Raw genomic sequence first — 17842 nt, forward strand, 5'->3', positions numbered from 1 at the left:
GGTCAAAAATGTCAATAATAAACCCAATGCATCTATCTGATCTGTCATCAATGCAAATTTCATGTGAATGAATCATTTTGGGGTCATTCGATCGTGAATTTTCTGCAACTAGTCTTGACACATTGCTCACAAAAAAACACCGAAATACCAGAAAAACATGGCGTTTACTGTAATAGAGACCCAGCCAAAACGGAGCACTGCTCCCATAGATCACGGGGGAAGGTCCATGGAGGAAATTAGCGACGACTATTTCTCGAAAATCAACCCGATCGGGAGAAAAATAATCTCCGAAAAGCGGAAGTGCATGGAGTCTCATCGAAGGGACTGGGACCGTCTGACTCAAAAGGAGAGAGACTCGTTTTTAGATGAGTGGTTTATTGACCCAACAATCCAACTGAGGTATGAGCTCAAGTTGGGAAAGAAAACCAACGCTGTATCTGCCAGTTTCCCCCGATTGAAAGTTGAGGGCGGGGGAAAGGTTGTCCACTACTCCACAGATCATGAGGACAGTTCAAATAAAGAGGTAAATAAAGCATCTGACAAACGTGACATTTTTTAAATATTTAATTACTAATGTAAATAACTCGCATTCTGCAAGTTATGTAAATTTGTAACAAAGTGTGACCATTGTTTGCCTATTGAAAAAAAATAAATGATGACTGCACTACAGATGGCAAATTGCTTTTTTAATTTAATAAAAAGGAGTACTCGGAGTACGTAGCTGCGTAGTGCCCCAGTTACTTGGTCTAATTTGTTGCCACCCATATGACATACAATACAAATATTCCAGTTTACAGTAATATGTGCCATATTGAGTCTGCCCTGTGCACTGGCCTGTATAGACCTTATCGCAAATACCGGGGCGCGCGCGTAAAGCTTGGAATTAGGTGCATTGTGGTCTAGCTGGTAGCAAAATTTGATGCATATCTATCCCACAATGCACCTCATTCAACAGTCTGCGCTTGCGCATTGGTATTTGCGCTTGCGCATTGGTATTTGCGATAAGGTCTATTGTGTTGCTTAATTCGAATGCCTGGTGTTTACTAGTTGCGATCAATATTAACGTAAACTAGGTGTTTACACGATTTGTAACTTCATGCCGGCTTCTTACACTGTGGATGTGCGTCATTCGTCAAGTGCAATTGAAACTACCATTTCTCTAATCTCTACTTTTTCACTAATTTGTACAAAAAGGGATATCTCATTGAGGTAAATTAGATACTATATATTTATTTCATATCGAATGAAAAAGTGGTGGCGCCATATGGAAACTTTTCCTATTTATCCAATATTTGATTTAACCTACATAGACCATCTGTTCTTCTTGGCAGTTGTTGCAATCTAAAATTCTAAATAGACCATGTGACCATTATTACAAACAAAAAAGAGTTACCTTGTTCATTCCAATGACTTTCAGACAGGCAAGATACTGCACTGGTCGTTTAGCCCAACATTTCACATTTATTTTGTGTCACAAATTTCCATATAAATTAAAGAGTTATTTATATGCCCCTAATTTAACACAAAACTTAACAGGTTTTGAGATGTGGCCCTTTGCAGGAGTTCCAGGCTACACATATTTTTTTTGTAAACATGTGATGTCACAGGTTACATTAAATGAAGGGCTTAATATGTAACAGTCATGACAGTAGGGCCATTGTTTGGTCATGTCAACTATTTGCAGATTTGTTGGCAAAATTATCAAGAAACATATATTAAAAGTCACCTATGAAAATTGCAGTTATAACAGTTGTCTACTTGTTGAGAAAGAGGAAATCAGTTTAAGCACTGGTTCATGGTATATCCATCCATGTTTAGCGATGTGTTGAGGGCGAAGTGGGTACCAAACTGCATCTCTGGCCGTAGTTAGTATTCACAATCGAACATCACAAAAAATTTGATTCTCAAAAAGTTGCTCCAGAGAATCAAATTTGTCAATATCCTTACTATCGATTTCTAACCAATGGGGGCAATTCAGATGAAATAAATTTGCAGGATGCTTACTAACCTGTAAACATCTTTAAAACAAGTAGGCTTTCGGGAACAAATAACAAAGGTATACTGAACAACAAAATACTAAATTAAAAACTACCAACAAATAAAAGTTACTACAACCGCACCTCAGAAGATAACAAGATTCAAACGAAGGATAACAAGTATGGGTGACCTGATAAAGAATATAGCGAGTGGGCAAGAGGGGGCAATTCTTCAGTGGAGTCAAGCTCCTGGTGCACCATGAATTCTTCCATTAGAATTTCAAATTATCCTGATAGAGGTGCTCTGAGATTTAAAAAAACACAACCCTTATTGAAGCATCCGGCCTGCATGTGTAAGATTCCATAAAAACTAAAAGTAGCAAGCAAACACAAGAGCCAACCACTTCATTGCGACCCTCCATTTAAGGGCTGTTGGTTTGGATAAAATAAGTTCATTGCAACTACATTGAAGGTTGTTTGACAAAGTGCAGTCAGGTAGCCTGACTCCGAAGGATGGGAGTAGCTTTCAAGTGCATCTAAAGTACATTGTATTCAAACCATGGATACCTTCCCTACTCCGTTAATAAATAATTCATTAATCATAATAATAATAATAATAATAAGACATTTGTAAAGCGCCTAATGCAAAAGCCTCTAGGACAAAGAGACGTTAGACTTTGATGCTAAAAAAATATCAAAGAAAAGTGTATTGATGCTCACATTGTTACTATGGTAACAAGAATTTAGGGGATAGTGTTACCAAGATTGGAAAAGTGCAAATATAAAAGCAATGCCATTAAGACGTTGGGGTTCAAAGCAACAGCAATAATAAGTAACAATTTATACAGTTTGTTCACTAAGTGAAATTTGTATTAAGACCCTGGGGATCTTGTCTGTTGTTAATGCCACACAGGTCTGTACAGAGAGAAGTGACAAATTGTATTCACGACCAACTATTATTAAATGGTTGTTGTGATATAGTCACTGCTAAATAATAGGATTCAAACTGCCTGTACTGTACTCGATACTCCCACACAGTATTTCTCCCACAGAGTTTTGTTGTTTTAAGGTCTTTGGATGTGATTGCTTTCCACATTCAATGCTTACTCTTCCAAACAAAATTTCTTCCACCTTTAATTGAATGAATTTCTGATTTGCAGAGGATATTTGCAACACTCATTTTTGTCACAGGGGTATTTTCATCCTTCGGACACAAAATCTTTAAAGTGTAAAATAATGTTTAAACAAATAATGCTGCAATTTATAGTTGAAATTCCTGTTGAGGTAAAAATAGCATCAGTCCTTAAAAAATGCTTTCACAATATGAAAGGCTTATGAGTGTTGTATGTGGTTAAGTGCTGATTAAATAAAAAAAAAACTAAAGAGGGTTTTTGAATTCAAGATCCAATGTTTAAGTTTACTCATACTGCGACAGTCTGAGCATGAAAAAAAGGAACAATAAAGTGGTTAAACTGCAGGTTTTACAATCACAATGTTGTGGGTTCGAATCCTACCAAACTAACCGCTAAAAAGCACAATGAGTAAAATAAGTATTGTCTTCTACTGTAGTTACTGAACACACTTTATCTGTGTAATTCATAATCATAGACATTTTAAACCAATTAATGTTTGTATGGGACAGATTGGCTGTTGCCAGCTTGGTGTTTTTATCCCCTTGTGGGAGTTTACCAAGTTCCCTCAGTGGGAAGGCCTGTATGAATTTACCTTTAGCCAAATATCCACATGCTAAATTAATATGTATGATAGTGTTATTCTGATTTGAAAAGTACCTTCGCCTCATTCAAGTAGCACTAATTAGAGAACAACAACTTCAAATAAAAACATTAGTTGCATAAGTTGCGATCACCAGCTCCCTTGGGGATAACCTGTCATTGGATTTAAAAGCCAACCGTCTCTCCCCCCACCCCCCCCCCCCCCCCACCGCAATCATAACAATCTCTCATCTTTTCTACAAGGCTGACTTAATATTACGTATACTCTAGCTACTCCTTCAGTAGGAATCGTGTTTTTACTCTTGTTGCGTCTGAGACTCTGAGCATATATGAGTGTTTATCTGACGGACGTATACATCTGGGAGAAGTTCAGAGCCAACATAATTGAATCTTATTAAAAGATTACGGGGGCCGATTGAAATTGGTGCCTCATTGCCTTGTGATTTGGAGTTTGGCAACAAGCATAGGTGCATAATACGTGTTGTATGCAGTGGCGAGTCGTTGCAAGAAGTATGTGTGCATAAAGTGCAATCACATTCATCCATCACATGGAAGCTTGTTTACTCACACAGAAAGCTGTGAGTGGGAAAAATGTGAAAGTGTTTAAAAGCTTGCCAAGGTGTTAAAGCAAAAGGTTCCCTAATGTTAGGAGGCTTTAACTTTCACACACCAGGTCCAGATAATTCACAATTTCAGAATGAATTCATAACGGAATAGCAAGTCTTACAAATATTATTTGCTTTTATGTCTAAAAAACATGTTTACTTCAAAGGTCCATGTATGGTAAATAATGTACTTAGAGCTTTTTAGAGGAGTTTACGTTTATTTCTGTTCTCTAGTTTTTGTCAAATTGCATGCATGAGGGTGATCACATTTTCACAGAAACACAACAGTGTTGGTTGTGGCTGTAAATTGTCTTGAACGTTTTGCTTCTGATTTGAACTACTTTCTTTTATAATCATTAAAAACGCATTGCTCTTTTTGTTTACAGACAGTCTCATGGAAAGATGAGTTTTCTGGTCCGTTTTCCTGGGAGACAAAGGTAATGATTATTTTTTGAGATTAGTTGTTTTTTTAAACATCCATTCCCAGGCATGGAATAACACGAAGGCCCCCAAAGGCCATACCCTCCGTTGCCCTGGTTTTGGCTTTGGGGCCAAAAGTTTCCCATAGACTTTAAGATTTCCCAGTGGAACTTCAAGTGCCCTTTACTAAATGAAAATGGCCTTTCAAAGATAAAATTCCAGGCCTGCATAACATGACCTACATTCAGCAGAGTGCTATCAACAACCTCAACTTTGGAGAGGTAATTACATTTCTGTCAAGTTCATAATTGCTTTTTCCTAATTTCTTTCTTTAATTTAATTTGGTCAGTGCCAGCACGAGTTGACCATCATGACCCCTGAGACAATTCCAGCGACTGCAACCACAGTGCCATCACCTTCCATCTCCCACGACCTCATCAAAGTCTCGGACCCAGCCGACGAGACGGACGCCGAGTGGTTCGCCAAGGCCCACAAGGACAAAGGCAAGCTGTCGGTCATGCTGATGCGTGACGTCAGCAACCGTAACAGCCTGGGTAATAACCTCCTGGCGTCAAGCTCCGAAAGACTAGTCTTTGATCAGGCAGTCAATGAGGCCAATAACAGTAAGCAGTCAAAACCCAGAAAGGAGAACATCGCCGTCGTCAACAACAGCAGCTCTAGCAACGGCGAAAAAAAATCAAGTCAAGGATCCCTGGAGAAGAGGAAAAAATCCCCCAAGAGGGAGCGCTCCGATAAACCAAAATCAACACCGCCCGTGACGGCCAAGAAGAACAGCGGATCAAAAGGTTCTACAAACAGCGGCAGCAAGACCAAGGAGAAGGTCAGCATACCGTCGTCGCCAAGAAAGGAGAAACCCTCCAAGAACAGCGAAGTTGGATCTCCAAGGAGGGAGAAGGCCTCGAAGAGCATCGAGATGGGATCTCCGAGGAGGGACAGCGGGTCGAAGAGGCAGCAGGCCGAGAAAAAACAGCTCCTGCCGGCGGCTCTTTTGGCCGAGATGAAGCAAGAACTAAAGGTTCAAGATAACATGAACTTTGATGCAGGGAGCAAGAGGTCGCCGCCTAAAGAGGCAGGACAGGGTGATCATAAGGTATGTTAGTGTGGGCGCTCTGTTTAATCAGCTTTTTTGTTCATCTCTTAGCACAAGAGATATTTTGTGCAATTACCCTTTGGATAATATTTCCATTTTTGATTGATTTATGCATCTTATAAAATGGATGGTGCAACACTGGTTAGTAAAAATAATGAACCATTCTTGTGCAGTGCATATCATTTTCACAGAGAAGTCTATGTACTTGTTGTTGAGAGTGGGCTATTCATTCTAACAATACCTAGCATTCAAGAGATGCACTGTTTGAACTGACGTATCAGTATGATAGATCCATTGGAATACTTGCAATCTTGTTTTTTTTCATAGCTTTTGCACACTATGTTTATTTGATAACTTAAGTGCAAGGCAACCCCAGAAAGATCCAACATATAAACACAGTTTCCTCAAAAAATATATTATTTTTTGACAGATCTCATTTCAGTATGTGGGGGGGGGGGGGGGGGTTACCTAGATTTAACTTGTAAATTTGTTTGTAAGTTTCTCCTTTTTGTTAACCAATTTTTCTTTGTTGTCTTTGTCTTTTCACTTTTACCAGACTGAAGAAGGCGAACCAGGAATGGAGGAAGCGGCAAGTTATGAATTTCTCTTTGATTGGTGAAAAAACAAAACAACATGCATTGGTTGTATGATCATTGTAGGTTAAAGTTGTGGGTAAGTGACTTGTGTGCTGTAACAGTGTGTAATGGGGAATCAACCGCTGTTTTATGTGTCATTGAAATGTGAAAGCTGTCAAAGGATGTACATGTATGTTTACATAAACGTGTCCAGCGAGGGATACACAAATGCAAAAGTAATTTATTAGGTTGCAATGCAATTTATCCAAAGAGTAATACATGTGAGCTGGATACATATGAGACAGTGATTTATTAGGTTGCAATATGCAATTTACCCAACGTGTCATGTGGGAGTCGCAGTGTGTTTATGAAGGGATTGACACAGAAAGAAAGGGAAAAACAGAACCCAAGTGCTATTTAGTGTCATTCTTCACAGAAAGCGGTGATTGTAAATGTCCAAAGGTAATACATTTTTTCTGGTAAACTGTTTATTCAACCTGCCAGGGTTCTGACTATGAAGAACAGGCTTGAAATTGGGACCAACACTAAAAACACAAGTTGTAATGTACTGTTTTTTTGTCTGTTTGGGATGAGGATTTTATTTTTACAAAATTCATTCAGAACGCTAAAACTTGCAAATAGGGCATCAGAATTAAACATAACCAGACATTTTGTGGTCTGCTTTTAATTAAATTGAAATATATCACAAATCTTTAAATTTCTCAACAAAATTGAGGAAGAAATCAGTCCAAGTATAGATACTTAATATCAAGAGAGAGGTATCTTGCATGTACTTGAAAAAAGCCATAAGAAAATGATTGACGATGACTGGAACAGATGAGTTGAAACATTGAGACCAATAATTACTTACTCCGCTCTGCAGCAGTGAAGTAAATCATAACAAGTCCCCTCGATCTACTAAGCTAAGTACTAGTCCAGGCCTATCTGCTTTATACTCCACGGGGAGCGGACAAATATTAAAGGAGTCTCATTGGCTCAAAATGACTATTCACCCCTTACCTAATAAGCTTTCTAAATGCAGTCACAATTCTTTTCAGAACTAGGAAGTCCGCCCCAGATTTCTGAAAGCTACTCTGGGACAGTAGGAAAATAGCAAAATAAGTGCTAACACAAATTTACCGCAAACCAAATCTACATTGATTTTGATACCTCACCTTGCAATGCCTCAAGACGTACATGTATGGAAGTGATTGATACAAAATTTAATTGGAAATTAACGAGGCAGTCCTTGAAGGACTTCACACTACACAACTCGACAGGTAGATTATTGATTTATAATAACTCCCTAGGACAAGGTCAAGGTTTTTTTTCTTGTGGGTTTTCAAACCAAAATTTCCAGAATGACTCTTGAATTCACAAGACATGCCCTAGCACTGTAGTTGTAGTATTTTGTTTGGAGCATTTAGTGCAGCTTAGACTTGGTTCCAAGTCTGTGACCATGGCTTTTAGACGACCCAATAGCCAATACATTATTGCCTGAAATAGCGCACTCTTGTTAGACTAACCTCCCTCATTAGCCTACGAGTCTGGGCGCATGGTAGCTCATCTGAAGGGGGCGTTTTTTCGTGGCTGATGCAGAGAAATAACCGCGATCTCAGACTTGAAGTTAAGTCTAGGTGCAGCTAGGCTTCTTATAATGTGCCTGATCAGCCTGCTGGCAAGCTGGTATCGATTTAAAGCATCAATATCGGGGACAGTCAAGGATGGGTTTGGTTCTCAAGGGGTAACATCGCGGTCGCTTTTCATTGGCGTCATTTAAACTCATCAGTCATCGTAATGTATCTCAAGGTACATGTGTATCCCCCCAGTCCCCCAAGCCCAACATGGCCAAGGTTGCTATCAGCAGATCACGAGTCTGTCACATGGCTTCGTAATGCTTTTTAGTGGCGGGCAGGAAAAGAGGAGAGGGGTGGCAATTTTCACCCGAGGGTTTGATTTTGTTTTCCAGAAACGCAAAAAGACATGTGGTACAGTTTTGTCAGAACTCATTTGGTGTTTAAGGTAGACGGGGTATGATAAATTTGTGTTGAGATTAATATCCCTCAAAGTGGAAGGGTTCCAGGCACCGGACTGGATGATTCCAAGATGACAAGGAAAATTGTTTCCCAGTTTTCGTACCAAAACACTTGATATTTTTTTGTGATAACGCCGTGTGGGAATTTGAGGGAGAAAAGCACCTTTAAATGGTTTTAGAAATGTGTGTGAGTTTAAACAAAATCCTTTGGGGAAAGTTATGAAATAAAACTTTAAAAGGAAATGTATTTGATAATGGAATCATTTTAACACATGATTGCAAATGACCCTGTAACAGAGAGGTCATACACGTAGCATGCCAATTTCATGGTTACCCACATTAAATTGCCTACACCAGCATTAAAACTAACCTATTGGAATCACTGGTCAGAGTCCAGTGAATTGGGACGACCATTACGCCAAAAACTAATCACATCCTCAGTTGTTTTTCTAATCACACACATTTTACGCTAGGAATTTTCTAGTGTACACATAAACTTCTCAATTCCAAACCTCATTCTGAAATTTAAGCAAACTCAAAAATAAATATCAGACCTTTTTCAAATAATGTGTGGTTTAGTATCAAAGGTTTAGCCCTCCATTTATAGAGCTGCTTTCTGCACAAAAAGAAGCTAAGCACAAAACAGTTTTGCTTACCAGAATAAAGTGTCCAGCCAAATTACTATGATGCACATCCAGTCTGCGACTGGTATCAGGCTGTGTGAGCTTATGGTTCCCTGTAAAACACACAGTTCTATTGGCTGTAAGCGCGGAATTCCGTTGTAAGCAGAGCCATGAAACTTGGCTCCGATCGTCATTCATTATCTGTGGTCAATGCATCATGCGTAACCATGAAATTGACCAATGTAAATTAATGTAAATACATGAACTGTATTCAGGAATTGGCGCACTTGTCAACATTGGTGTGCTTGTAACTTAAAGGCAGTGGCCACTATTGGTAATTACTCAAAATAATTATTAGCATAAAACCTTACTTGGTAACAAGTAATGGGGAGAGGTTGATAGTATAAAACATTGTGAAAAACGGCTCCCTCTGAAGTGACTTAGTTTTCAAGAAAGAAGTAATTTTCCACGAATTTGATTTTGAGACCTCGGATTTAGAATTTGAGGTCTCCAAATCCACCATCTAAACGCATACAACTTTGGTAGACAAGGGTGTTTTGTTTTTTTCATTATTACCATCGCAACTTCGACGACCAATTGAGTTCAAATTTTCACAGGTTTGTTATTTTATTTGTATGTTGAGATACACCAAGTGAGAAGACTGGTCTTTGACATTTACCAATAGTGTCCAGTGTCTTTAATTATAATTCGAAAAGCTGTGGACATGGTGTAAATTTACAGGCATTAAATTGGCCCCTTTTTCAGAACTAAAATTAAATGTGTGATTTGTAAAACGTTTAACTTATGTAATTTTATTTATTAGCCAAAATTTACATAACGAAAACACAGGCCCAATTTCATAAAATTTAAAAAAGATTAAATAAAAAGTATCTTGGCAGGAACAGTTTACCAGCCAAGTTGCTGTATATTGGACACTATTGGGACAGATGTCCCGCTATTTGTCTGCTAAGCACTATTTTCTGCTTAAACGGCTTTATGAAATTGGGCCATTGTGCTCTTTATCACTGCAAATTGCTTTCAAGATCCTAAGTTTCTCTGATCCAAGGTGCGTATTAGGTGTGCAGTATTTAGTAATATATGGAGGGAGTGTTGTCTTGAAATAGATACGGTAACACTCACAGAATGCTGCACTTCGATAAAAATAATAATCTGCTGCTGAAATAATTATGTATTCGTTTAAACCTTTGAATATTCATTAACTCATTTATTTACTTTATTGAACCTTCACATAAGCTCCTTTGATGTGAATCAGATGGTGTTTTAATTATAACCTTTTTATTTTATTTTATTTTAATCTGCATTACATTATCACAATATCTCGCTCAAATTAGTTTTATGTCTCATTTTTGTCTTCATATTTTCAATTGAGATAAAGTTATTTTCTTTTTCTTCGGGCATTACAAATGATAAGACATTCTAACTAAGTATCAAACACTTTTCTGCTATTTGCCTCCAAAATCAAAGGGCAAGAAGCTCATCCGTTTGTGTCTTAGATTTGTCAAAGACAATCCCAGCATATCCTTTGAAAATGGACTAACTACATGCTCATACAAATAATAGTTTAGATTTATTTCATTGACAATCTTGTGTCTTGTCTTACTTTTTACTTGTACAGCTTTGTATAACATGTTTTTATACAACAAGCTTAACGTATATTTATTTTTTATTACATTTCATTCAGTTTTTATCTTCTGGATTGTCATTTGAAAAACATGATTTTAAAGTACAAGTTTTTCATTTAGGCCTTATTACGTGGTGTACCAGACTTGATGGCACTTTGCCACATCATAAGTCTTAACAAAATTAGAGGCAGGTTCGGAAGTAAAAGAAATTTGAATAATTTATGTGGTAAAATTTGCCATCAGGAAATGAAACTAAGAGAAAGTACATTTAAACATGTATTGTAATAAATGAATGTACAATGTGCTTGCAGAATAAATCATTGAACAAATGTATGGCTACATGACAAAACTGTGTGTGGAATTTGAGTCATTCCAGTCAGTGTCATTTTAGCTTAGGTCATCGGTGTCGGGTTTACTCCTGGAGGATTGTCTAAGGTGTTTGTTAAGGTTGGCTTGGGTCAAGTTGAGGTCAACTGAACTTGTTGAAGTTGGGTTTGGTCATTGTGTTCAAATACATCTTGAGGTCATCTTGAGTCAAATTGGGTCACATTAATTGAAGTTAATTTAAGGGGACAAATGTGTCAGTTTTCACCTTCAATGTATCTCATGATACTGGTTGTAGTGTTTTACTTCCAGTAACCTAGCCTTGCTCAAGGCAGTCGCATTATTCGCTCCGAAAAGACGCAGCTGTAAACCCACCCGCCGTATACCCTGTGCATGGTGTGTGCGATCACACCGAATGACCCACCCGTATACACTGTCACATCGCACGAATACTGTTCACACAAGTCATCGCACTCGTACACCACTAACCGCATGCGGAGGCCGTCAGGCCGACAGCCTTGTCGGGTCTGTATCTTCCCGTTTTAATGTGTTGTATTGAAAAAATTCCAATAGTGGACGAAATTGGGGGGGCTCTAGGATATGCTAGTATGCAGCTCATGAATATGTATATCGTTCGTCAGACCTATCAGACAACACAGGATGTGAGGCAAATTAGTTATTCATTTTGACGTCCAATCACGCACTTCCCTTATCACGACCTTTGGACCCTATCATGCGTCCGTGGTGGTGGTGTGTGAGGTAAACATGTCTCGTCTTTCTCGGGCATTATGGTAATGAGCTGACCGTGGGAACTCTTCGCTTATTATAGTAATGAGGTCAGTGGCTTCAACACAGATCCTACAAGGCTGTCGGCCTGACGGCCTCCGCATGCGGATAGTGTACGGGGGCATCGTGTCGTGCGATGTTACTGTAGTTACGCACAGTGAATACGGGTGGGTTTTACGCACAGTGAATACGGGTGGGTTTTTATACAGCGGCGGTCTTTTTTCGGAGTGAATAATTCGACTGCCTTGAGCAAGGCTACCAGTAACCATGAAAAACTGACAATTTTCAGTATTCTTCGCCGTCTATGTACATGTATGCAGCTATTTGACTAGACTTGTGGACAAGTCGTTAAGCGTGACTGACGCTCTACGCGAGACAACTGCTCTGCGCAAGACTACTACTGTGCGCGAGGCAACTGCTCTGTGCGAGACTACTACTGTGCGCGAGACAACTGCTCTGTGCGAGACTACTACTGTGCGCGAGACAACTGCTCTGTGCGAGACTACTACTGTGCGCGAGACAACTGCTCTATGCGAGACTACTACTGTGCGCGAGACAACTGCTCTGTTCGAGACTACTACTGTGCAGGAGACTATTGCTCTCATGAATGCTTGTATTTATTTTGTATTCACAGAGTCTTTTCACTTTCTATGGCACTATAAATAATTATATGAAAAAGAGGAAATCAGTTTGTAATGAGTTATTCAAGCATAGTTAGTAGCCTGCCTATAAAATAAAGAAAAGTGCTGGTAGGTAATGGGTGAATGCAAAATGGTCATTTAAACCATTAAAAAAGGACTCAGATTAGAGTCCTTTTATTTTAATTTTAAATGCACTCTTGTAGTTTCATTGTGATTTGTATTTTATTCTCATACATGTAATACATGTAATTTAAACCCTCTGTTCAGATCTGTAACTTCATCATGACAGTTGTTGATAGTTAGTACTCTTTGTGCCAATGAATATTGCAAGTTTTATTTATTAGAGAAAGTGGAATGTTGTAAGCTAGAAATAAATGTTAACAGCATTTCCATTTTACTGCTGCTCACTATGCCCAAAAAGTATTCAACTACTTAGGGGTGTATCAAAACAGAGAATTCACCAAGGTGAACATTTTGACAAATTTTCATAAAATTGGGTGAACACTCAAATATAAACCCATCAAACAAAGACAGCTGCTAAATATAGGATTCGGAATCCCTCTAGCCACCGGGCAATCTTGGCAGTCTAGTTGGTGACACACTGTTCTAAAAGGTCGAGGGTTTGATTCCCACCTGAATATTATTCTTGCGGTTTTTTTTTTCACAGAACTTGAGAAAGTACTGAGTATTACTAACACACATGAGTGAAAGGATAAAACCAAAATTAAAGCTAGTCTTGACATGGTTTGGGGCAAGCTTTTGCATAATAACAAGGAGGCGTGCATAATTTCCCCTTTATTGGAATCACAGCATTAAAGCGCAAGGGTATCGGAGGGTTTACTATTACTGGAATTGTTGCTGTGCAAAAAGCTTGTTCCAAAACTTTGAAACAAGGCAAAGCAACGCACTTTCTTTAATCTGAAAATTTAGCTTTTTGACCATTCATTTGTTACCAAGTCATTTATACTGGCAAATGTGGCACAGGGGGTCTCGCGCAAACATAATGCAGCATAATAATCACATCTGTTTAATACCATAGACCATTTTCAAAATCCAGACATCCCACTCCCCCCCTCCCCCCATTCAAATCAATGTATTGTAACTGATACAATAGCTGTGGAAAGGCAAACAAATTTGGACCCTTTTACTTGATTTCTCTAATCTAAAGGGGGAAACATGACAGCGATTGAGACTGCCTGATAAAAGTGTAGTAGTTTACAGACCAAATCATATTAACAGGTCCAACTGCACGCACACAGCTTGAATTGCACCAGCGAACGATACTCTTGCATTGCAACACTCGCATTGAAACTTTGACCCCAAAAAGGCATATCATACGTTGTTGACATCATTTTTTAAAGATTGGGATGTCTGTAAAAGGGAACAAAAGCTTACTGGCGATAATGATTATTGTTAAACTAGTTAGGGTTTCAGAATACAGCATTTTTCCAAATTTAAACAATTTTGTTACTTTTAATACGATTATGGGATATATGGTGTCATCATAACAGTGATCAAGACAAAGTGAAACACGCATATTTGTAGGAACTTGGTCTTTAGGATGTGAAGAAAGTACAGGTTAAAGACACTGGACACTATTGGTATTTGTCAAAGACCAGTCTCCTCACTTGGTGTATCCCAACTTATGCATAAAATAACAAGCCTGTGAATATTTGGACTCAATTGGTCATTGGAGTTGCAATAAAATGATGAAAGAAAAAATGCCCCTGTTGTACAAAATAGTGTGCTTTCAGATAGCAATAAAAGGGCTTCTGGCCAGAAGTGTTTTATTATTTTAGTGAGAAATTACCTCTTTCTCAAAAACTACGTTACTTCAAAAGGAGTTGTTTCTCACAATGTTTTATGCTATCAACAGCTCTTCGTTGCTCATTACCAAGTAAGGTTTTATGCTAATATATATTTTGAGTAATTACCAATAGTGTACAGTGCCTTTAAGAGAATGAAATAAATAACCATTATTGCAGAAGCGCTTACGCCTGGTGCTTCTCCCTAATCAAGACAGATCTGTCTTGTCTATATATAGGTACAGTTTCACAAACAGTGAGTACAATGCCCCAAGACTAAATTGCAAGGAGTCATCTCCCAGCACAACAAATTTCATTCATCAACAGATCTCAAATAAGCACACGTAATATTAAAAAGTTATTGATGCGACACTGTTTTAAGGGGATTCACTTTCAGTTCTAGCACCAGTGGTTAAAAGCACCGGACACTATTGGTAATTGCTCAAAAGAATTCTTAGCATAAAAAAACCTTACATGACAATGATGAAGGAGAGCTGGCTCCCTCTGAAGTAGTGTAGTTTTATAGAAAGATGTAATTTCTCACTCAAATAATAAAATCCTTCTGGCTTGAAGCCTTTTATAAAGCAGATGAAAAGCATACAAATTGTGCAACAATGGTGGTTTTTTTCTTTCAGCATTCTCTTGCAACTTCCATCACCAATTGAGTCAAAATTTTCACAGGTTTATTATTTTGTACATTATAATGGGATACACCAAGTGAGAATACTGGTCTTTGACGACCACCAAAGGTGTCTAGTGCCTTTAAGGGGCTTCATCAGTAATTGCCCAGTGAATCAAACTTCATGCCCGTTTTTCATTTCGGTCCTGAATACAGCATCTTTATCTCCGGAGGCATGTTTTCCGTGTTTTCTTTTGCCCTGACGTGGGAAAAAACAATTTGTTGAATATATAGAAAGACCCCGGGGCCATTGGAACCTTCATCATTTATTCTTATGTGATGGAATGGTGCTGGAGATTGCGACGAAGACGCAACCTATGTTTGCTCTGTAAACCTTGCCTACCTGTACAAAGTTCAGAAAATAACTAGTACAAATGTTTGTTCTTCGGATACTGCATGAAAAATAAAGGGGTTGAAGAAAACAAGGGAATTGTGTTGCAATGCAGGAATGTGTTTGTTGTGTTAATGAAGACTATGGGTTTTTTTACACTGGATGTATGGAGCCTAGTTTCTTGTGAAGATGGAGATTTTTTTTACACTGCCCGCCTCCCACTTCCTCCTACTCTCCCCACCCTCACATATTTCCACACACCCACACAAATGTTGACCTGCTAAATCAAGGACTTCCCTTCGCTCTCATTTTGTTTGGACATCCTCATTGGTTTGTACTAGTACATTTCAACTGGTAGACACACCCACACACACACTCACAGTTTGCCAAACAGATAAACCAGAGACTTCACTTTATTCAAGAGGGAAAATGAACCAAATGCACTTTTCATGAGAGAGATGTGGGCTTGCTCAGGGCATGGAGGTTCCTTCCTACATGCTCAGATAGGGGTATAGCCTAGCCCACCTTGTTTGCAGTGTTTTGCTGTTACGGCTCTCTTTAACATCAGTCTTCATAGTTCATAAGAACACTGTTAAAAGAGAGCCATAACAGCCCAAAAAGTAAGGCTAGCTCAGGGGTTTCTGGCATAGTTTGACTGCAATTTGCACCAGACTGTATGCCTTTTAAGTTGCCAGGAAACATGGCTTCTTTTCCCTTCTGGGCCAAATTGTGTTTTTAAAGTCATGGGGTTGAATTCACAAAGACTAGTCTTATCTCGAGTACGAGTCACTCATCCTTCTTAAAGGAACACGTTGCCTTGGATCGGTCGAGTTGGTCTTTGAAAAGCGTTTGTAACCTGTTATAAAATGCATACGGTTGGAAAGATATTTTAAAAGTAGGGACCTCCGACTCCGGAGGCAAACAGTTCTACCACTAGACCAACTCGATCAGTTAAAATATCCTGGAAAAATCCTACTAATAAATTTCCATCCCCCAACAAATTTAGAAATCTAAATTGTAATAACAAAATTGTAGACCTCACCTGGGATTTAAACCAGGGACCTCCGACTCCGGAGGCAAACAGTTCTACCACTAGACCAACTCGGTCAGTTAAAATATCCTGGAAAAATCCTACTAATAAATTTCCGTCCCCCAACAAATTTTGAAATCTAAGTTGTAACAACAAAATTGTAGACCTCACCTGGGATTTGAACCAGGGACCTCCGACTCCGGTGCCAAACAGTTCTACCACTAGACCAACTCAGTCAGTTAAAATATCCTGGAAAAATTCTACTAATAAATTTCCGTCCAACAAATTTTGAAATCTAAGTTGTAACAACAAAATTGTAGACGTCACCTGGGATTTGAACCAGGGACCTCCGACTTCGGAGGCAAACAGTTCTACCACTAGACCAACGCGGTCAGTTTAAATATCCTGGAAAAATCCTACTAATAAATTTCCGTCCCCCAACAAATTCTGAAATCTAAGTTGTAACAACAAAATTGTAGACCTCACCTGGGATTTGAACCAGGGACCTCCGATTCCAGAGGCAAACAGGTCTACCACTAGACCAACATGATCAGTTGAGACATCCTGGAAAAATCCTACTAATAAATTTCCGTCCCCCAACAAATTTTGATATCTAAGTTGTAACAACAAAATTGTAGACCACACCTGGGATTTGAACCAGGGACCTGCGACTCCGGAGGCAAACATTTCTACCACTAGACCAACTCGGTCAGTTAAAATATCCTGGAAAAATCCTACTAATAAATTTCCGTCCCCCAACAAATTTTGATATCTAAGTTGTAACAACAAAATTGTAGACCACACCTGGGATTTGAACCAGGGACCTCCGACTCCGGAGGCAAACAGTTCTACCACTAGACCAACTCAGTCAGTTAAAATCTCCTGGAAAAATCCTACTAATAAATTTCCGTCCCCCAACAAATTTTGAAATCTAGGTTGTAACAACAAAATTGTAGACCTTACCTGGGATTTGAACCAGGGACCTCCGACTCCGAAGGCAAATAGTTCTACCACTAGACCAACTCAGTAAGTTAAAATATTCTGGAAAAATCCTGCTAATAAATTTCCGTCCCCCAATAAATTTTGAAATCTAGGTTGTAACAACAAAATTGTTGACCTCACCTGAGATTTGAACCAGGGACCTCCTACTGCAGAGGCAAACAGTTCTACCACTAGACCAACTCGGTCAGTTAAAATATCCCGGAAAAATCCTACTAATAAACTTTCGTCCCCCAACAAATTTTGAAATCTAAGTTGTAACAACAAAATTGTAGACCTCACCTGGGATTTGAACCAGGGACCTCCGACTCTGGAGGCAAACAGTTCTACCACAAGACCAACTCGGTCAGTTAAAATATCCTGGAAAAATCCTACTCATAAATTTCCGTCCCCCAACAAATTTTGAAACCTAAGTTGTAACAACAAAATTGCAGACCTCACCTGGGATTTGAACCAGGGACCTCCGACTCCGGAGGCAAACAGTTCTACCACTAGACCAACTCAGTCAGTTAAAACATCTTGGAAA

At 38.9% G+C, this 17842-nt stretch overlaps 1 protein-coding gene across 1 annotated transcript; it reads left to right on the forward strand.

The window, feature by feature from the left end:
- The first annotated feature begins 87 nt into the window (after nucleotides 1–87).
- On the forward strand, nucleotides 88–11057 carry LOC139946221 (uncharacterized). The gene is made up of 4 exons (XM_071943842.1): nucleotides 88–523; nucleotides 4701–4751; nucleotides 5084–5845; nucleotides 6402–11057. The coding sequence occupies exons 1-4, from the start codon at nucleotides 158–160 to the stop codon at nucleotides 6462–6464; spliced, it is 1242 nt and encodes a 413-aa protein (XP_071799943.1). The 5' UTR covers nucleotides 88–157; the 3' UTR covers nucleotides 6465–11057.
- The last annotated feature ends 6785 nt before the right edge of the window (nucleotides 11058–17842 follow it).

Source organism: Asterias amurensis, chromosome 1 (assembly GCF_032118995.1).
Source record: "Asterias amurensis chromosome 1, ASM3211899v1".
NCBI classification, from domain to species: Eukaryota; Metazoa; Echinodermata; class Asteroidea; order Forcipulatida; family Asteriidae; genus Asterias; species Asterias amurensis.